Source organism: Rhinopithecus roxellana, chromosome 20 (assembly GCF_007565055.1).
Source record: "Rhinopithecus roxellana isolate Shanxi Qingling chromosome 20, ASM756505v1, whole genome shotgun sequence".
In the NCBI taxonomy this organism is placed as follows: domain Eukaryota; kingdom Metazoa; phylum Chordata; class Mammalia; order Primates; family Cercopithecidae; genus Rhinopithecus; species Rhinopithecus roxellana.
In genome coordinates, this window is record NC_044568.1 from 19,479,790 (window position 1) to 19,501,398 (window position 21,609).

The following is a 21,609-nucleotide window of genomic DNA, read 5'->3' on the forward strand; positions in this document are numbered from 1 at the left end:
CAGTGTCCTGGCAGAGTCTCAACTTAGACACTCCCAGGGTCGGTGGGCTTGACCCCTTGAGGCAGCGAGCTGCCGCCAGGCCAGGGCTGGGAGTGAGAAGGAGTGAGACCTCCCTGCCCCGCACTCCACCATGCCATCCTCAGAACAGCCCGACCAGGCAGCCACTGCCGTCCCCCCACCCCACAGACAGGAACTGCAGGCTCCTAAAGGTCAAGCCAGCTCCCAGGTCCACAGTCAGAAAGTGATGCAGGCAGGGCCCGGCTTGTGACCGGGTCACGGGGGAGCGGGCTGTGCGCAGGCATCAGGCTGAGAGGTCTCAGGGATGCGTCCTGGGAGCTGCATGCCGGGCCGTCCCGTGGGGCTGCCTGCAGGCCTCCTCTGGCTTTGGCAGGTTCTGTCCCCACAGACCGAAGCTCAGGAAGACCGGATTGTGCCCTCTCTGCCTCGAGAGAGGGTGGGGAGGGGCTGGAACTTGCGGGCAGGGAGGACACCCTGGGAGGCATCAGTCCTCCTCTCCGGGGACAGGCTATGCATCAACAGTCCCTCGCTTCCTCTCTTGGGGGCAGAGACCTGGGGGTCCGGAGCCCCCAGGTTGGAGTAGGTTAGCAGGGCCTCAGAACCCCCCACTGCCCCACCATCTGGCATTGGAAGGGGTATGACCCCCAGGGGACCTGTTTACCGCACTCTGCCCCATGCCCGCCTCTGTCCCTCTAACCTGCGCAGGAGCAGGGCCAGCGCTGAGCTAGCAGAGGCGACTGGAGGCCTGTCCTGGTCCCGCCCACCCTGGCCCCTCCCTGTTTCCCACCACACTCCACCCACCAGAGCTATATGTTCTGTTTGAGCCTTAGCCCCAGATCTGACCCAGGTCCTTGGAGGCAGGCAGTGACAGCCAGGCCTGGGGTCCTCTCCCTGCTGTTGACTGGAGGCTGCAGGTCCCCAGGCTTGGCCCTGACCCTCAGGAATGGAGCTGGCCGACATGAGGTGGGGCTCCGGTCAGGTGCAGTGGTAGGAAAGGAGGCGGGGCCGGTCCCACAGCTCCCTCGCTGCTGAGGCGTTCCGCAGGTCTGTCTTCATATTGGTAAGGAAAATGCAAGGATGCTGTAGTCTGGGCATCCCAGTCCCCAAGTCTGAAATCCAGACCTAAGCGAAATACAATTCCAGACCTGACTTCATGCGCCAGGTCACAGTCAAAAGCCAGAATTGGCCGGGCGTGGTGGCTCACGCCTGTAATCCCAGCACTTTGGGAGGACATGGCGGGAGGATCATGAGGCCAGGAGTTCGAGAGCAGCCTGGGTAACACAGTGAGACCCCTGTCACTATTTACACAAATAAAATTACGTGACTGCCTTTAGGGTATGTGTACGAGGTATATATTGAAATGTAAATAGAATTTTGTGTTGAGTCCTGTCCACAAAATATCTCATTATGTATGTGCAGATATTCCAAAGTCCAGAAAATCCCAAACTGGGAATACTTCTGGCCCCTTTGGATGAGGGGCCTTCACCCTGCATAGCAAGAGCGAGTGCCGGTGCTGCTGTGTCCTAGCACATTTCAGTGTGTGGCCTTTGCAGTGAGTAGGGCTGGTGTCCTCACTGTACAGATGAGGAAACTGAGGCTCAGCTTGCTTTGCCAAAGTGGAGCTGGCCCGGGCCATGGCTATTCTGGCTCCAAATCCCAGGGTCTGCAGCCACAGTGCTACTGTGCCCAGGACTGGACCCTGCAGCTTGCAGTGTCGCTGGCCTGCCCATTGTGGGCAGCGCCCCCACCCCCCCACACAGACTGGCCGAGGCCTAGAAGGGAGCAGGGCCTGGCTGAGGCTGCAGGGGTGGAGACAGGGAGCCAGCCCCTCACTGCCAGGAAGGGCGCATTCATCCTGGCCTCTCCCCAGGGAGGAGGGAGGAGTGGCTGAGAGGGAAGCGTTCTTGCCCTGTGGATGAGCTCCTGCCATACAGACTAGGGAGCCCCCGCCCACAGGCCGCTTGTCAGGGCCACTCGGGACCCCCGGGAGGTCGGCTGCTCGCTCTGCTGTTAGGAATTGGATTAGTTTTCCATAAAAACAGGATGTGGTGGGTGAGAGGGCAGCGCGTCCGTCTTTCTTTCTCACTCCCCCTTTTCCAGGAACTGAGCACATGCATAGCCAGGCTTTAGCCAGGACCATCCAGTCCACTCCCCACCCCGCAGAGGGAACAACCCACTCTCTGCTGTTAAGTGGCCACTTAATCAGCTTCTCCTCCTGGCCTGGGGAGCTTCTTGGAGCCGGCCTGCCGTGGTGGGAACAGCTATGGGGACACCCTGCCACAAGGTCCAGGAGCTAAGCTGGGGTGTGGGGGAGGGGCTGCGAGGCCCAGGCAGTGTGCCAGGCGGAACAAGAGGAGCCCAGCCCCTGCCCCCACCAGCTGGCAGCCCTGGACCGAGGTTGGGCCCATGAGGTTGGCTGGGCCCTGGGCCCCTCTCCCCAGGACAGGACTGTGGTGACACGTGGTTTTGGGGGCTCGTGGGTCCCACTTTGCAGGCCTCTGCTCTAGAGGGTCTGGTCCATGGGGTCCCCTCCGGAGGGCCTGGGGTCTGGACCCGGGGAAGGGAGCGGGAGGAGCATGTGCGTGAGTCTCGTGCTGTCAGGGGGTCCGGGAAGTCTGCGAGGGCTTGGGGGTTGTGTCAGGGAGTGTGGGTTTTGCCCTGCGGTGGTGGGAGCTGGCTTGAGTCCCCTCGATCCCTCAAGGCTCTAGTCCTGAGTCCGGGCTGTAGGGCAGGGCAGGGTGGGGTCACCCTGAGGCAGAAGGCTCAGTGGAGTTGTTCTGGCCTGGCTCTGCCCCTCCCTGGCTGGGCGGCCTCACCCTGTGACCTATGGGGACCCTGGTTCCTCTGAGTGGGGACAGCAGTGGCTCTGCCTTCCTAGGTGGCTGAGGGTGACATGGGCTACTCCTGCAAATGCGGGGTCTGGCTCAGTGGTCGAGCACATGATGGCATGGGGCTCTTGGGATACTGAGAGAGATGGGAGTGGAGCAGCGGTCTGCAGGGAAGCTGGTGGCTTCCACCCAGCCAGTCACCTGCAGTAGGGGAGTTCCAAAGCTGACGCTTCCATCTTGTGGCTGGTCCCCTTCCCTCCCACCTCAGTCATTCTGGTCTCTGGGGGATCAGGGCTGGGGGGCTCTGGGTTGTGGGGGGGCTGTTTTTGTGACTCAAAGCTCTCCCAGCACAGTCCCCTGAGCTCCTTCCTCATGGGCAGGGCCTGGCCCGGGGGTCTCAGCACAGCCACAGTCCAGGGATGCCCTCGCAGATGGCCCTGGATGGAATTCCAGAGCTCGGAAATGGCTCCTTCCTGGAAGGATGTCCCAAAACTCATGAGACCGTTTCCTTCTGGGGAGGGAGAGGAATGGGGAGTTGTGTGAAGAGAGTACAGCGGCTCAATCTGGGAAGAAGCTAATCAATCAGGGAAGCCGATCGATCGGAGAAGCCGATGGGAAAGCCGTGCGTGGTACAACCCGCGTGTGCGGGCGGAGTTACAGAACTCACAGGTTGACCGTGACGACTGTCACTTGGGTGTCACTTTGTGCTTCTGTGCATTTTAAAAACTTTCGAAAGTGGAGAAGAGGAAAGGGAATGATCTCTGAGATTTTATGGAAAGGGGAAACTGAGGCCCACTCTAGCCAGTTTGGGCCCAGGGTTCCAGCCTGGGGTGGCCCCGGCCCCCGTGGCCTGAGGGGACTGTCCCTGTGGCTCCGAGAGCAGCTGGGGCCGGGTTCCGGGGCTGGAGATCCTGGGCACGAGCCAGGCAGGATATATTGATAGGTCTGTCTGCCTGTGAAATGGATATTTAAGGAGCTGACGCACGCGACTGTGGGGCCGGCGCGTCTGACGTTCGCAGGCCGGGCTGGCTGGCAGGAGCCGCTGTTGCAGTCTCGGGTCCACGCGGTGCGCTCAGGCGGGGGTTCTCTGCGGCCGTCCTGGGAAGTTCTCCAGGCCTCAGGCGTCACTCCCCCGCCTACAGCTGATTGGATGAGGCCCTCGTGCCGTCCGCCAATTGGATGAGGCCCCCGTGCCGTCCACTGATTGGATGAGGCCCTCATGATGTCTGCTGATTGGATGAGGCCCTCGTGCCATCCGCCAATTGGATGAGGCCCCCATGCCGTCCGCTGATTGGATGAGGCCCTCGTGCCGTCCGCCAATTGGATGAGGCCCCCGTGCCGTCCACTGATTGGATGAGGTCCTCATGACGTCTGCTGATTGGATGAGGCCCTCGTGCTGTCCGCCAATTGGATGAGGCCCCCATGCCGTCCGCTGATTGGATGAGGCCCTCGTGCCGTCCGCCAATTGGATGAGGCCCCCGTGCCGTCCACTGATTGGATGAGGTCCTCATGACGTCTGCTGATTGGATGAGGCCCTCGTGCTGTCCGCCAATTGGATGAGGCCCCCATGCCGTCCGCTGATTGGATGAGGCCCTCGTGCCGTCCGCCGATTGGATGAGGCCCTCGTGCCGTCTGCTGATTTTAATCAGTCTCATTTAAAAAATATCTACATACCAGGTTTTTTTTTTTTTTTTTTTTGAGACGGAGTCTCGCTCTGCCGCCCAGGCTGGAGCGCAGTGGCCGGATCTCAGCTCACTGCAAGCTCCGCCTCCCGGGTTCCCGCCATTCTCCTGCCTCAGCCTCCCGAGTAGCTGGGACTACAGGCGCCCGCCTCGTCGCCCGGCTAGTTTTTTGTATTTTTTAGTAGAGACGGGGTTTCACCGTATTAGCCAGGATGGTCTCGATCTCCTGACCTCGTGATCCGCCCGTCTCGGCCTCCCAAAGTGCTGGGATTACAGGCGTGAGCCACCGCGCCCGGCCATACCAGGTATTTTTAACTAAACTGGGCAGCGTGGCCCAGCCGCCCTGACACATGAATCAACTTCACACCGCACCGGCAGGCGTGACCGCGGCACCCAAGCTGCCGACTGAGAACACAGCCGCGCCGACTCTGGTCACACCTCCGCCAACCTCAGCACCTGCTCAGAATGGAGAGAGCTGCCGGCGCGGCCTCACGCCTGTAACCCCAGCACCCTGGGAGGCCCGGGTGGGCAGGTCCCCTGAGGTCAGGAGTTTGAGACCAGCCTGGCCAACGTGGTGAAACCTCGTCTCTACTAAAAATAGAAAAATTAGCGGGGCGTGGTGGCGGGTGTCTGTAGTCCCGGGTACTCAGGAGGCTGAGGCCTGAGAATTGCTTGAACCCAGGAGGTGGAAGTTGCAGTGAGCTGAGATTGTGCCATTGCACTCCAGCCTGGGCAACAGAGTGAGCCTCTGTCTCAAAAAAAAAAAAAAAAATTAGAGATAACGACTTGGGCTCTCTAGGGACAAGGAAGCCAGGCTCTGGGTGCTGCTGTCCAGCCCTGTGCCAGCTCTATGAGGTCCTCACCTGGCCACGTGTCCGGGCAGTGCTTCTGGGGCAGCATCTGCTGGGAGGGCAAGACAGTCCTGGTGCAGGTGCCCAATTCTGTCCGCATTTCACTTACTGAGAACTCAAGGCACAGAGTGGGAGGGCTGAGCTAGGACCAGACACCAGTCTCCTGCAGAAGCAATACAGACATGATGAATGACCGTCCTAGACACCTGCCCTGAGATTCCCTCCCTCTCCTGCCCTGCCCCGCCCCAGTGGCCTGGGGGGAGGGGAGAGCAAGGTTCTGAAGGGGGTGTGACCAGACACCTGCCTGTGACCCCCCACCCCCAGGCTGCCTCCGAGTGGCTGGTGAGTCCTCTCCCACCCTGCCTGCGGGAGAGGTGGCCAGGCAGCATTCCTCCCTGGGTGCCCGGGGAAGTCCCTTGAGAGCAGGCCAGCTTGTGGCTGGGCCCTGGGGCAGTCTAGACAGGCCAGGCTGGACAGGCCGGGGGGCTGGGTGCCTCTGGCTGAATCACAGGGTAAGGGCTCTGAGTTAGCACCCCAACTTCTGTCCTGGGCCCAGCACCGCTGAGGACACAGTGGGCAGCCAGGTCTGCCAGGGCCAGGTACCTGTGTTTGGAAGGCAGTGCCGCTCCTGAGAGGTGGTTCCCAGGAGGTTTTCAGTGGCCAGGGTTCTTAGGAAGCCCTCGTTGCCTCTCTGGGGTGAGTTGCTGGGGCTGTGGTTGGAGTGGTCGCCAGTGTCTGCCCCTGGTGCTGAGGGCGGAGTCCTTGTTTTGGGAGGTCATGGCATGATGCTGGAGGTCAAAGGCAGGCCATGGCAGAGACATTTTTCTCTTTTCTTTTTGTTTTTGAGACGAAGTTTCACTCTTGTTGCCCAGGCTGGAGTGCAGTGGTGCAATCTCAGCTCACTGCAATCTCTGCCTCCCAGGTTCAAGCAATTCTCTGTCTCAGCCTCCCAAGTAGCTGGGATTATAGGCGCGTGCCACCATGCCCAGCTAATTTTTGTGTTTTTAGTAGAGATGGGGTTTCGTCATGCTGGCCAGTCTAGTTGCGAACTCCTGACCTCATGATCCACCTGCCTTAGCCTCCCAAAGTGTTGGGATTACAGGCATGAGCCACCACGCCTGGCCTGGCAGGGGAACGTCGGTGCGTGATCTCTGCCTGGAGAGCTCACTCGTGTTTCCCGGAGGACGCTTTAGAACATGGCGCCTGGGTCTGGGTGAGCCTCAGCCTGAGCATCTACCTGCTCAGGACCCAGCGACGCTGGTGGTGTGGACCTCAGCTCTGGAGAATGGGTTATGTGGAGCCTGGGCGCCTGGAGGAACCTGGGGGAGGCGTTGCCGCGTGCTCGCTGCTGGGGCTTCAAGAGGATCCCATCTCTTGTGGCCGAGACCCCGTGTCTCACAGCATGTCCTGCCTCGTACCCCGCCTCACCCTCCGCACCTTTGTGACCTCTGGGTTTCCCCCAGGACCTTCGCATCTGATGTTCCCAGATCCTTCCCGCCACCGGGTCCTGCTCCGGTGGCCCCCAGGGAAGCCTTTCCTGAGGACCCAGCTCAGTGTCTGGTGCTAACTATGGCTCATCGTGCACTCTGGCCCCCAGGAGGCTGTGGGCTCCTGAAACCCCTCGGAACCATGGGCTTCCAACCACGCCTGACCCCTGCGTGCCGACTCTGTGTGCAGGTGTACAGCTGTGCCTGGGGCAGGCTGGCTGTGATGGCCTCACAGAGCCCGGAGAGCTGCCTCCTAGCTTCCAAAGCCTTCATTTCAGGCGTAATGGGCCATCTCTGCAGGAATCCTACCCTCTCAATTAGTCTGGAATGCTGGGGGCGGGGCCAGCTCCAGGTCACAGAGCGACCTTGTTTACCTGGAACCTTAACATCCTCCCTTCCGTGCTAATCAGTGTAATCAGTGTGGTCCACGCGGGCTGTGGAATGTGCTGTCCGCTCCCTGGGTCAGCCAGAGAGTGTCAGGGAGCACCTACCGGCTGTTACCCCCAGGGCTGCCCTGACCCAGCTCTTCACTGTGCACATTTGTACCGCACCAGACCCTGGCGGGCAGCTCCAGGTGACGAGGCGTGTCAGTGCCTTCCTGGTCTGGTTTGTTTTTTGGTTTGTTTTGTTTTGGTTTGTTTTAAATAGGGATGGGGTCTTCCTGTGTTGCCCAGGTTGGTCTCAAACTCCTGGGGTCAAGCGAACCTTCTACCTCAGCCTCTTAAAGTGCTGGATTACAGGCAGGAGTCCCCACACCCGGCCCACCGCTACTCTCTAGGTGAAGAGACAGAGTCCCAGAGAAGAAGCCGGGGTTTGACTGCTGGTCTGTGGCCGGTTCTGCTCACCTCCAGCCTCTGCCTGGGGCCACGCTGTTCACACAGGAGCCGCTCACAGGCTGAGGCCGAGAGCAGGGCCCTCCCAGGGGAGCTGGGCCCCCGGAAGTGACCTGAGCCGCCAGGAGCTGGCCCTGCGTCTCATCCCTGTCTCTGGAGGACACTGGCTGCCAGCTCACCAGCTGGCCCCTGGGCAGGCTTGAATCGTGACCTGGAACGCTGGACGTCTCTGGCTCCAGCCCTGGACCCGCACCCTGTCCAGGCACCCCAGTGCCAGACTGTTTTGGGTGCACCCTCTGGACGGGCTCCCCCGTGACGGCAGTCCATGGAAAGCTGTGGTTCTTAGGGAACTACCGATTCCTAGTCCTGAGCCTGGAGCTGCCGGGTGCAAAGTGGGAACGCGGCGTGTTGTGGGCTGGGGGTCCTAGGAAAGAGCCCGTGGGACTCATGTGCTCATAGCTTCTGGCCGAGGGGCCGGCTTGTGGCTGGCTGTCCTTCCCAGCCACGCCTGGTCAGGGCTTGTGTGCAGGGCGGCTGAAGCTGTGGGAGGCCACACTGTCCACACAGCGCCCTGTGAGCCCACCGTGCCTCAGTTTCCCCATCTGACAAGTGGCACAACAGGAGCCGCTTCCTGGCACAGAGCTCAGGGTCAGGACTGACTCAGCACTTGTGGGCTGCTGAGAGACCTGAGGGGCTGCCCCACCCTTGCCTTGGCTGTCGTGGGTGACCTGGCAAACCACTCCGGCCGTGGCGCTGCTGAGGGTCTACACTTGGCAGTCAGGGTTTGCTGCTTGGCTGAGAGCCCCTTCTCCTCCCCAGACACATCCTCTCCTTGAGGCTGGAGGGGGTCCTGCCGTCCCTGGGGTTGTGGAGTTGCAGGAATCCAGGAGGGCAGTGCCTGCAGCTCAGATGGGGGCCGGTGGGCAGGGCCAATGCACTTGGACCCTTCGAGGATGGCAGGAGAGTGCCCTGTGCCAGTTGCTGACCTCATGTGGCAGAGGCCATGGTGTGTGAAGGGAGGAGAGCTGAGTTGGAGGCCTTACTTTGTCACCGCCCCTCTGAGTGCCTGCTGTGTGCAGAGGCCAGCAGGGGCCCCTTCTTCATCTGGGCTCTGCCTGGACCCCTGGCTGGGCCGGGAGGGAGGCCTTGCTGCCCACAGAGGTGGCTCTGCCTGACCCAGCTCCCTTCCCAGGGCACAGTGGAGGCATAGGGTTGGCTCCGTCAGACATTTGGGGACCCGCGTCCTTCCTGGGGCCCCACCCTCTACCCACTGTCCCCACCTATTTACCTGTGTCTGTGCCAGAGATGGCTGCCCAGATAAGCCCTGGTTTCCTCCCTTTCTGAAGAGGCTAGAGAGGAGCCCACTTGGGCAGAGAGTCAGGGGATTGTTCTGTGCGGAACGCAGGCCTCACCCATGCCCTGGAATCTGTCCCCTTCTCCATTGTTGAGGGATGAGTCCCAGATCCCTGACCCTCCAGGAGAGCCCAGCACAGAAAAACGCTGAGGCCTCCACACCCTGGCAGCACTGCTGGTCGTCTGTGGGGAACGCCAGGCCCTTCGGAGGGTGGGGGAGGCGGGGAGGGCAGTGGAGGGAGGGTCAGGGGGAAGGGGGGAAAGGGTCACCGAGGGCCCGATGTGGGGGATGCCTCACGCGTGGGGAGGGGCGTTCTCATCTCTGCCCGGTCTCCTGCCATGCTGGGGGTCCTTCACTGCTGACCTCAAGTACCAAGAAGATGAGGAGGATGGGGTGTCAGCAGCACGGGGGAGAACGCAAAGGCACCTCCCAGCTCACCCGCCCCCGCCCCGCAAGCACAGTTGCCATGGTGTGGGGACTGGAAGGCAGCGGCTTTGGGACCAGACTGCATCTGCCTTGGGCTGTGCTGCTGGCCCTCTGGTCAGCACCATCGTGCCCTCCAAGTCACTCAGCCTGGTGCCCTCCTGGGCTAGGGCAGTGCCACAAGAGCTCAGGCCCAGATGTACAGGTACCACTGTTCCGCCCACCACAAGTCGCCTGGGGAACCCTCCCTCCTGCAGCCTCCGTGTGCTCATCTGTGAAATGGGCGTGTTGGAGTCACCCCTGGCTTGTGTGAGAATCCCAGGGGCTGATGCCTGCAAGACCCTGTGGGCTTTGCCCCACTCCCCAGGCAGAGACAGTTCCCCCAGTCCCACCCACATGGCTGTGTGCAGCAGGTGCCTGCTGACCCTCTGTTCCTGCACAGTCACCTTGTTCACAGACGGACCCACCCCCGCCCTGCAAACCCCTCCAAGGGCTGCGGGCTGAGTGTGGCTGGGAGGGTGACCTGGCTGTCCACACCAGCAGGTCTGAGAACAGTTGGCTGTGGCAGGTGCGGTGGGTGCCCAGCCCACAGCGGCCACCAGGCCTGCAGGACCCTGCCCCGTGTAGGTCAGATGAGCCATAAAACTGAGTTTCCTGGACACTGAGCTGATTAAACCCGGACACCGAGCTAATTAAACCCAGGCACCCAGCTAATTAAATGCTCCAGAAACTGCTCAGGGCCCCAGGCTGCTGGCCGGGCTCCAAGTAGTTAAGGAACATTCCATTTACCTCCTGCTGCCTCGAAGGCAGGGTGGCTCCCGTCGGGCCCTGCCTGTCCAGTGCTCCCTCGGTGCTGCCCGCCCTATGGCTGCGTCCCACTGTTGCCTTTGGACAAAGCCTGCTCTCCTAGGGCCTCGGGTTCTCCCGTGAGATGGCAGGGGCTGGTTCGAAGGTCTCTGAGGTTTTCAGAGTTTTGTGAAGGGCTCTAGACTCCATTTTCTGTCTTACTGCTAGACAGAGGGTGCAGACGGCTTTTCCCTTGAGTTTCTCTCAACTCTCCTTTGTCCATGAGGTGGGAAGAGGGACTTCCCCAGTCCTCAGCTCGGGGCAGGGTGGGATGGACAGAGAACTGCAGGATCCCAGCCTGAGACTGTCCAGCGCCCCGGGGGAGCGAAGCCTGTGGCGTAGCTGTCTGTAGCCATGGCCAGGGTCACTAAGGGCGCAGAGGCCCTGCTGGTGAGGGCTGGGGTGGGCTTCTGGGGTGGTGGGTGCTAGAAGCGGGACCTTTGCTTGTGGAAGGTGGGTCGGGGTCACATCCGCTGCGGCCTTGGAGGGGCAGGTGGGAATCGTGCGGAGAAGGACTAAAGTAGCTGAGGTTTGGGGAGCATGTGTGGAGCAGGCCTGCAGGCCAGGGTGGCTGGTGAAGGTGGGCCTGGGCAGGCTGGGCCTCCATTAGGGGAGCCCCCCACATCCCCTCCCCACACAGCTTCCACCTCTGTCTGCTCTCCAAGGCTCCTGTGCTGGGGCTGTGGGGTGGCAGGCCATGCGGCCTGTGTGAACCTCACCATAGACCTCGCTGTGAAGGCTGCGGGGGGCATCTGGGGGCCGGCTGGCTTCCCCCTGTCCCCTGGGCCAACCTTGCCAGCCTCCTTCTTCCGTAAAAGTGAGATCCGTCTGAGCCCTCATGGCCCCTCTGGGTCTGGGTTTGGTTTTTGTGCCCTGCCTGGGGTCATGGCAGGTAAGGCCCACCAGGCTCCCTTGCAGAGCAGGGTAGAGCAGCAGCCGCCGGGAGCTGCCCAGACCACGTCTGCTCTTTTCTTCTTCCTCTTCTCCTCTGCCCGGCCCCGCCCACCGGCATAAGCACTAGCACAGAAGTGTTTATGGGTTTCTCTTCCAAGCCAAATAAGGCAGAGAGTGCATTTGCAGGAGTTGGAGCAGGCTGGGGGGAGGGCAGATGGGGCTTGGACCAGGACCCCGGCTCCCTGTAGCTGTCTTGGCCTGGCAGCTGTCATCTGCGAACTAATCCTCCCCGCCCTCACCAGGCCCTTTTGGAGCTTCCCATGCTCAGCTGGTAGCAAAAGAAGTCAAGACCTAGCAAAGTGCCCGCCCCGGCCAGGAGGCCCAGGTTTTAGTCCTGTGGGGACTCAGACGACTCACGTCCTTCCCAGCTTCTGTTCCCTCCGATGAGAGGAAGGCTGGACCAAGCCACCTGCCCTGCTTCCATCCCATCTGTTCCCTCCAGTCCTTTTTCTTTTTGGCCAGTTCACTGGAGTTGATAACTCCAGCAACGCATGAAAACATTCCCCTTGTAGAAAAGGGAAATGCTGTGGGTAGGAGGGACCAAGGACCTCTTCTGCAGGGACAAACACAGTGGCTTGGTGCAGATCTTCCTGGACCTTTTTATGTATCCTAGACATGCAGAAGTTCAGTTTTACACAAAAGGAGTGGTAGGCGTCTGACTCTCCGGCTTGTATCCATCCCTCAGCAGTGCCCCAGAGCTTGGTGCACGCTTGCTGTCTCATGCTATGTGTCAGGCACTTTTGTCTCTGCAACAGTCCTGTGAGGAGAGTTACAGTTCTTGATTTATAAATGAACAAACGAAGACAGAGGAGACTGGGCTCATCTGTGGTCATCTCAGCAGCTGTGAGGGGTCAGGGCCGGAGCCCAGTGGTGTCATTTTACAGGGCACGTAGAGACATGACACACAGGGTTCCGCCGCACACCCTGCTGCCCGGCCCACTCTGCGGGTGGGTGCTGAGGCTGTTCCTGCATCTGCTGTGTCTCGTGGGCCCGTGGGTGCCTGTGGAGTGGGGGTGGTGGGCTTGCCTTTCCAAGCACTGCCCCATCACAGGCTCGGGGAGAAGCAGTTATGCATGAGCTGCTGAGCCCCGGGTGTGACGGGCGTCACAGCAGGAGGAGCCCTGGGGATGACTGAGTGACGATGGGTGGTGACAGAGCTCACAGATGCCAGGGTTGCCACCAGGCCAGGGCACTGCTGGGGCCAAGGCTGGGATGCAGCAGGATGTTGGTCTGTTGGGGAGTGGCAGGAAGCCCACAGGGTCAGCTGACACAAGGGGACCCAAGGTGGTGGGAACCTTGAGTGCCAGACCAAGGAACTGGTCTGAGGCCACAGTTGGTCTCAGTGCACAAGGACGCGGGCTGAGAGGGTCGCTGCCCCCTTGATGGCCATCCTGTTGTGGGAGGAGAGGCCAGGCAGCCACTGCCGGGAACCCACCTGGGCTTGAGAGTCGGACCACATGGCTGAGAAAGCTCCTGGGATTCCTCCCGGGATTCAGCTGCTCCACCCTCGACCCCGGAGGGCCTGTCGGTCTAGCCCTATATCCTCTCTGCCAGTTAGGTCTGGGCAGAGAAGTAGAGGCACAGAGGGTGGCAGAGGGATGTCCAGCCAGGCCTTTCTGTGGCACCTTCTGGGGCTGGTTGGAGTCTGTGAAATCTGTGTTAACTGGCCCAGACCCTTCCTGCCTCCTGGGGCACCTGCTGGAGCTGAGGCTGCTTGGGGAGCCTATCTGTGACTTAAGTCTCTTGTGGGTCGTGCTGGGCTCGGTTCACCTGCCTGTAGGATGGGATGGTGCCACCCTTAGGTTGTTGGGAGGACCCAAGGAGGGTGATGCCTCTAGCCGTGGCATCTGGCCCTGCTCCACCCCGCAGCCCGGCTCCTTCAGGGCCAGGACTCCAACCCAGGTCATGGACTCTAACCCTCGGGCTCTCCTGCTTCCCAGGTGAGAAAGCTGAGCCCTGGAGAAGGTGGAGATGGGATCTCAGTCCAGCCCATGGCTCCAGTTCCTTTGAGAAGTCTTACTCTGTCGCTCAGGTTGGAGTGCAGTGACATGATCTTGGCCCACTGCACCCTCCACCTCCTAGGTTCAAGTAATTCTCCTGCCTGTGTCCTGAGTAGCTGGGATTACAGGTACCCACCACCACGCCAGGCTAAATTTTGTATTTTTAGTTTCACCATGTTGGCCAGGCTGGTCTTGAACTCCTGACCTCAGGTGATATGCCTGCCTTAGCCTCCCAAAGTGCTGGGATTACAGTTGTAAGCCTCTGTGCCCAGCCCCAGCCACCGGTTTTGTACGGCACTCAGGTGGGTGTGGTCCCTGAGGACATGTCACACTGGAGATCCTTACAGTCCATCAGCCCACCCGGCCGCACCAGCGGCCAGTGCCAGGCCATTGGTGGGTCCAGAGTCCCGGGGCGGAGCGACCGACTCCAGGTTGTGGAGGGGCCTCTTAGGATCCTTCTAGGCACCCAGGTCAGGCAGGTGCCTCCATGCCTAAGACTGAGCTCCTGGTGGACATTGGGCTGGGTGTGTGGGCGTCCTGCACGCCCTCCCTGTGGCCGGGTGCCTGTGAGGAGTGGACAGTCACCCCGAGGGCATAGACCACCCTCGAGGCTCCCAGATGGCGGCTGCAGAGCCGCTCCTCCCTGCCTGGTGTGTGACCCCTTCCATGACTGAGGACACCTCTGACCGCTCAGTCCTGTGACCCTGGATGCAAGCACTGGGCAACACCTGGGCTCCAGGCCCCCGTCCTTCCTTCCCCTGCTGTCCTGGCTCCTGGGCGGCCCCCCACCGCCCTTCCCCTGCTGTCCTGGCTCCTGGGCGCCACCCCCCCCCCCGCCCTTCCCCTGCTGTCCTGGCTCCTGGGCGGCCCCCCCCGCCCTGAGGCTCTGCCCTGTGCTGGGAACCCAGGAATTACAGCCCTGCCCCCTGGCCCCTGTTTCTCATGTTGGGACCTGCTGGCCAGGTTAACTCCTGACCACCACTGTCTCAGACCTGCTGGTCCCACCTGGTCCCCACCTGTCCACCGCCCGAGGCTCTCCTTTGAGGCCTGCTCTGCAGCTCTTGGCCTGGGGGCCCCCGTCCTCTGGTGGTGCCTCCTGCACTCTGTCCCCTTTGGAGGTGGTGGCTTCGAGGGCAGGTGCCACTGTTCTGTGAAAAGGTGGTATAATCAAAGCAACACCCAGATACTGAAGGAGCCGGGAAATCAGAGGAGGCAGACAGAGCAAGTATGTTGGTTCTGGGCTGTTTACTGGGGGGAACTTACAGACGGAAACATGGCCTCGGGTAGCCTCGAGACAGGTAGAGCTCTGAACCCAAATGCCTGACCTGGGGCTCGTATCTTGCGCTGGGAGGAATGTGCAGGTGGCTGGCAACGCGGCAGGTGGGTGGCCAGATTCCTGCTGCAGCCTCAGGTTTGTTTAGGAGGAAACCTACGAGGACTAGGCATTCTTTTTTTTTTTTTCTTTCCTGCATATGAATGCCAGGGAATAGGTGTTCCTGCATAAATATGATACATCAACTAGACATTTTGGAGGCATTCCCAGACCCGGGGTTAATCACCAGATTAGCATTTAAATAAAGTTACTCTGTCCCCGCAGTCAGCTAGGCTCAAGCCACATGACGGGGGCGGGGGTGTCGGCTGTTTGCTGCGTCCCAGGCTTGCTCCATCTCCTCATCTGCAAAGTGGGGGTGACAGTTGTGGTATTCGTCTAGTGCCACAGGATTATATACGACAGATTGCCCAGCCCTGTGCCTGCCCTGGGGGCAGTGGTGACGTGATGGCCATGGCGGTGACGTGATGGCCGTGGGCACATCCGCCCTCTGGTTAGGCCTTGCCCCGTGCCTGCACCGGGAACAGCGGTGACGTGATGGCCGCGGGTGCGTCCGCCCTCTGGTTAGGCCTTGCCCCGTGCCTGCACCGGGGACAGCAGTGACGTGATGGCCGCGGGTGCGTCCGCCCTCTGGTTAGGCCTCCCCTCTCCCTGGGGCACAAAAGGTGTCCTAGGGTGGGAGGGTCAGCTGCTGGGTCTGGGGCCCCTCCAGTCCCAGCTTTCAACTCCTGTGCAGATGTGGAGCAGGACGGCGCACTGGGGCCTTGGCTCACACGGTGCCCTCAACTCGCCTCTGCCTGCTCTGCTGTGCAGCCTCAGCTCCTGTGGGTCCCGGGTCACCTGTCCGTGTTGGCCGCGGTCTTTCTGCACCACTTCCTGCTCTCGGCCAGCGCTGGCCTGCGGGCCCCGGCAGTGTGGGGTCACACACAGGCCGCACCGGCTGTTTCACGGAGACTCCCTGCTCAAGGCGGGCTCAAAATCCTGGCCTTGGGTCTCTGCGTGGCTCCTGGAGGGAGCATGTGTGAGGTGTCCAGGCTGTGGAAGGCCCAGCCGGCAGCCCTCCCTGTGACAGTCCTTCAGGCCTCACCGGGCTTGGTTCAGCCCACGTTAGAGGAGGCCAGGCTCAGAGCAGACGGCTCCTCCTCGATCGCCACAGGGAACAAGGGTTGGCAGGTTCGCCTCTCCCACCCGGGTGTGGGCCAGCTGCAAGGGTCTCATCCCAGGAGGGGCATCCTGGCGGGAGGGCTTAGGCATCTGACATCCCCCTGGCAGGTCTTCCTGTGGGCAAGTGGGAGTGGGTGGTGTCCAGCCCTCTGTGTGGAATGTTCCGGTGGAGTGGTGTGTGGTCCTGGTTACCACCATGTGGCATTTGTGGCTTTCCTGGCCAGCACCCATTGAAAGCAGAGGCCAGCCCAGCCCTTGGACACTGAGGGGCCCAGCAGCTACCGTGGGGGCAGCCTCTCCCCTCCCGGCTGTGCTTCCCTCAGCTGTCGGATGAGGGTCTGTGGATGGGTGATGGCTTGGCTCTCTGCTTCCCGAGGGGCTGGATGTGGGCCACAAAGAGGCGTGTGCTGGTGGGGCGAGGGGTTGGGGGTCAGGAGCCACCGCTCTCTCTGACCCTATCCCATTGCTGCTGACTCAGGAAAAGGTACTATCCTCACGGGGTCACAGGCCCAGGCTGGGCAGCTCCTGGTGGGAACGTGGGAGCCATAGGGCAGGGCAGGTTCCTGTCCTCGCTCCTTGGATTGTCTCAGGCCCCACCTCTCCTCTGGCTGAATTTCTTCCTTCTCTACCTGAGCCTGATCCATGAAGCTTCTGACTTGCCCTAAGTTGGAGCCAGCCTTCAAGGCCAAAAGTAATGCCGCCACCTCCAGGCAGCCTGCTCTGTTGTCTCCCCCTCTGACTCTAGCCCACAAAGTCACAGTTGAGGCCACATCAACACACTTAGACCATCCAACAGCACCGCCGGCCGCATAGACTACACAGGTAGATACAAGGAGTGTTTCAAAAAGCTGTGACCCTGTGGCCAGGACACCTAGACCTGGGTCCTGACCACTCTCAGGAGCTCCTCCCCTCTCAGAGCCCATCCCATCTGAAAATGGGGGGATTGGAGCATTGGCTGCTCCTCACTCCTGCCCTGCCAGCTGGCTACTCCGAGGACCCCAAGACCAGATAATGGGAGGAATGGTGGGCTGGGCTGTAACCCCGAGCCCCCTTCTCATCCCACCCCTCAGGCCGCCTCTGCTTGGTGTCTGCGGCAAGGCTGACAGAAAAGATGGCGCCAGGGAGACCAGCCAGGGCCCGCCTGTCTCAGCCCATCCCCGGGCGAGTGGGTGGGCTCTGGGGGCGGCGGGTGGGCTCTGGGCTAAGTAGCCCTCTGCCTCTCTGAGCCTTTTCCTTGTCTGTGTTGTTGGTGAGTGACCACCACTGGGACAAGCCTTAGCTTTCTGTCCAAGTGTCCACCGTGTCCCCAGACCCTAGACCAAGCCTGCTGCCTGGTGGGACCTGCTGGGTATTGAATGAATGAATGAATGAATGAGTGAACAAACTCTGGGGGGCATGTTGCTGGTCACCCCAGGGCAGGCCTGTGGTGGGTCCTGGTCTCAGGCAGGGGACTTGCCCTGCCAGGTGACGTTCAGCTGCTGGGGAACCCCTGTCAAAGTGCCTCCCACGCCCTCCATCATCCTCTGCCTTTGACTCCACTCTGCCCCTCAAGGTTCCCCTCTGGCTCGGCCAGGGGCAGGGCAGTCAGGGAGGCCTCCGGCTCCAGGCCCTCCCTCATCTCCATCCTCAGCCCCTGCACCTGCCTCTTCTCCAGCCCCAGCCCCTTGCAGCCTCAGGCTCTGGCTTCTGACAATTCTTTGCAGATTTCAGGGGCTGGTTATTTTTTTATTCTGGCAAAATATACATCCATAAAACTTGCCATTTTATAGTTTGTTTCTTTTCTTTTCTTTTTTTTTTTTTTTTTGAGGCAGAGTCTCGCTCTGTCGCCCAGGCTGGAGTGCAGTGGCCGGATCTCAGCTCACTGCAAGCTCCGCCTCCCGGGTTTACGCCATTCTCCTGCCTCAGCCTCCCGAGTAGCTGGGACTACAGGCGCCCGCCACCTCGCCCGGCTAGTTTTTTGTATTTTTTTTTTTAGTAGAGACGGGGTTTCACCATGTTAGCCAGGATGGTCTCGATCTCCTGACCTCGTGATCCGCCCGTCTCGGCCTCCCAAAGTGCTGCGATTACAGGCGTGAGCCACCGTGCCCGGCCTATAGTTTGTTTCTTGAGATGATCTCACCCTGTCACCCAGGCTAGAGCACAGCAGCACGATCATGGCTCACTGCAGCCTCAGCCTCCTGGGCTCAAGTGATCCTCCCGCCTCAGCCTCCCCGAGTAGCTGGAACCAGGGGCATGCACCTTCATCCCTGGCTAATTTTTGTATTTTTGTGTAGAGATCGGGTCTCCATGTTGCCCAGTCTGGTCTCGAACTCCTGGGCTCAAGTGATCCGCCTGCCTTGGCCTCCCAAAGTGCTGGGATTACAGGCGTGAGCCACCACACCTGGCCTAAAGTTTGTCATGTTAGCCACATTTAAGGGCACAGGTCAGCAGCGGTAAACACATTCCCGTAGTTGTGCAGCTGTCACCGACACCCGTCTCTAGAACTTCTTCGGTTTCCCAAAGGAAACCGCACCCACGGTACGACCTCACTGGCCTCCCCACAGCCTCAGGGTCTGGTGACCTTCATCCCCAGGACCTCCGCTTCTGCCTCCAGGAGCCCTGCCTGGTGTCCACGCCACACTAGGGCACCCTGCCACGGGCTTTGAACCCAACCCTGGTGCACCTGAACTTCTTCAGCATTGGCCATTCCTGGCAGGTCAGACTGTGAGCTCCTCTGCTCTGATGGACGCACGGACGGCTGCCACCTGGCCGGACAGGTGCAGAGGGGAGGTGCCGCCTTCTCTGAGGACAGGGCTGGGGCAGAACCCACCCAGCTGAAAAGTGCAGCTCTAGGGAATAAGCGCGAACTTCAGAAGTCTTTGCCATGAATGCATTTTCCTGCTGCCTCTTGGGCCAGATCTTATTGATTTTGTATAATCATCAAAAAACTGTAGATTTAAAAGCATGGCGCCGATGGCTATGCTTGATGCATTAATGGGAGGAAGAGGGGATGTTAACTTCAGGGAGGGCTCCTGGGGGAGCTGGGGAAGGCTGCTGTGTCCAGCAGGGCGGGCGGTGCCCCCTGGAGCCCTGGACTCTGCGACGCGTGTGCTAAGCCGAGGCCGCCTTGAGCCCGTAGCAGTCCCGAGCGTGAATCTGTCGTGTCTGCTTCTGGGAGGGTGGAAGGGTGAAGCTGCTGAGGGTGGGAAGGGAGGGGCTCTGCTTGCTGAGTTTGCCATGCGCCCCTGGCCCTTTCAGGTGCAAGCATCAACCCCATGGTGCCAATGGGGAGACGGGCCTGGAGGCCCCCCAGGCTGAAAGGCCAGGCCTCCCGTGCTGTCCGTGGGGGTCGGGGTCTTCTCTGCCTGTGCCTCCTCTAACTCACCCTGCGTTTTCCGTGCCTCTGGTCTAGGGTGAGGCTCGGGTCCTGGGGACTGAGGGGCAGGCGGGTGTCAAGGTGAGAGCTGGGCTGGGTTGGGCCTCCTTCCAGAAGACTTTCCGGAGCTCCTGTGGCACCAAGGATGGGGCAGACGGTGGCACACATGGCCTCCCCTGGGCACAGAAGCAGACTATGGAGGGACCCTGTTGGCTACACCCTGGCTGGGACTTTGGGGTCATGGTGGGAGCGGCAGCTGGGGGTCTTGCTTGGACACGGGTCTGAGCTCACTGTGGCCTCCTTCCTCAGCCTTCTGACCAGGGCCCTGTGGCTGGAGGGTGGATGGAGGGTGGAGGGTGGACTGCTGGTGCCCCTCAGGCAGCTGGAGGCGCCTTTCCAGTCCCAGTGTCCTCTCCGGTAGCCCCAGAAAGGCTGAGTGGTCCCCCAGGTCCTCTGCAAGGATACCACATCAGGTCCCACCCCTCATCTCCTGACAAACCTCACGTTCTTAGGAGGAAGCAGGTCTGGCTAGAGCGTGGCAGGCACGGCCTCCCTGACTCCGGACCCTATCAGATCAGTGCAAGTGCCAGGCAAACCCCAGGTGGGAGCTGTGTGGTTGGGACTGATGCAAACACTGGCCAGGCTCTCAGGCTGAGGGTGGGAGGCCAGGCCCCAGGACCTTCTGGGAGAGGCAGGAGGGCAGACACGGGACACAGTGCGGCGGCTGTGGCGAGTGCAGCCACGTAGAGCGTTTGGGCTGAGGGCACACTGTGTCCCACTGCCCCATACCTGTGCGAGGGCTCCCAGACACGTGCTGGGTGCAGGAATCATAGCATTTTTTTTGTTTGATTGTTTTTTGAGATGGAGTCTTGCTCTGTCACCCAGGCTGGAGTGCAGTGGCATGATCTCGGTGCAGCCTCCACCTCCCAGGTTCAAGCGATTCTCCCGCCTCAGCCTCCCAAGTAGCTGGGATTACAGGTGCCCGCCATCACGCCTGGCTAATTTTTATATCTTTAGTAGAGACGGGGTTTCACCATGGCCAGGCTGGTCTTGAACTCCTGACCTCAAGTGATCCGCCTGCCTTGGCCTCCCAAAGTGCTGGGATTACAGGCGTGAGCCACCGTGCCTGGCCCAAGAATAGCATTTTTAAAGGAAGAAAAGCAAGGTAGGAAGATGGGCCACAACCTCAGTGCCCCACTGGGAGGCTGGTGCCCATGGCGTGGTGTGCATGAGATGCGTACGGAAGCTTATGGGGGCTTCCGTGGCTCTGACCCAGGGCAGCACTCACAGGGCACATGGCCTCGGGGGTGTGACGAGCTGGGCCGTGGGTGCGCTGTCCTCTGGGGTGGGGGCTGGCCATCCTCTGTTGGTGACGCAGCTGACGTCCATCTCCCCGCAGCCTGCCTGCTCCGTTTCAGCGGGCTCTCGCTGGTCTACCTGCTCTTCCTGCTGCTGCTGCCCTGGTTCCCTGGCCCCACCCGGCACAGCCTCCAAGGTAAGGCCAGGGGACCCCGTCCGTGCTCTCAGGGTGGGAGGGGGTGGACATTCGTTTGGGGCCAGAATTCATACAGCTTTCCTCACCTTCAACTGTCCCGGGGTGAAAGGTGAGGGGTCCTGAGAGAAATTTATTTTTTCTTTTTTTTTTTTGTGATGGAGTCTCACTCTGTCGGCCAGGCTGGAGTGCAGTGGCGCAATCTTGGCTTACTGCAACCTCCGCATCCCGGGTTAAAGTAATCCTCGCACCTCAGTCTCCCAAGTAGCTGCAATTATAGCTGTGAGCCACTACGCCAGCCATCAAAGCTGCTTATTTTAATCGTAGACCCCAAGCTAAGCTCAGAATCTTTTCTGATCCATGTTGCAGGGGCTGTTGGAGGCAAAGGGGGCCATACGGGTGGAGTCCCTGTGTCCCCTGGGAGGCCACAGGGAGTGGGTGGGCCCCAACTGTTCTCTCCCTGTGGGCTCCAGGCACTTTTCCTCCCTGCTAAGGCTCTGGCAGCCTGGAATTTCCAGCCGCCTCTCCCGCCCTCCCGCTGCCCGCCGTGGGGCTGGACCTCAGTTGACCTTGACCCACTTGCTGGGGGGGAGCTGGGGCCCCCCTTGGGAACCACCTTGGGGTCTGAGCTGGGCCAGAACTGTGTTTCTCTCCCGTATCCTCCAAACAGAGGGCAGTGAGTCCACACGCCAAGCCTGCAGCCTGGGTGACGAGGGTGGCGGCGAACCCTCCATCCTGTGACGTGTCACCTACCTGCCCTGTGCGGGCCATGTCCATTTTGTGCCCACGTTTTAGGAGAGCGGTTTTTGGAACAAACACTCAGAGACGTGTCCCCAAAGGCCATGGGCCAAACGTGGGTGGGGCTGGGCCCTCTGCTGGCCTTTGGGTTTTGGAGGGTGAAGAGCAGCTGAAAGGAAGGAAGGTCCCCAGGGGGAGGGCAAGTGGAGCGAACAAGAGACCTTCCCCAGCAGAGGGCGGAGAAGAGGCCAAGC

At 60.7% G+C, this 21,609-nt stretch overlaps 1 protein-coding gene across 6 annotated transcripts in view; it reads left to right on the forward strand.

The window, feature by feature from the left end:
• PIEZO1 (piezo type mechanosensitive ion channel component 1) overlaps window positions 1-21,609 on the forward strand; it is a 74,814-nt gene that overhangs the window by 20,718 nt on the left and 32,487 nt on the right. For all 6 annotated transcript variants that reach the window (XR_004055321.1, XM_030924323.1, XM_030924326.1 and 3 more), the window contains exon 2: window positions 20,525-20,620. Coding sequence is in view for 5 of the 6 variants with exons in the window: in XM_030924323.1 (XP_030780183.1) it covers window positions 20,525-20,620 (96 nt within the window). In the remaining variant the exon portion in view is untranslated. The remainder of the gene's footprint in view (window positions 1-20,524; window positions 20,621-21,609) is intronic.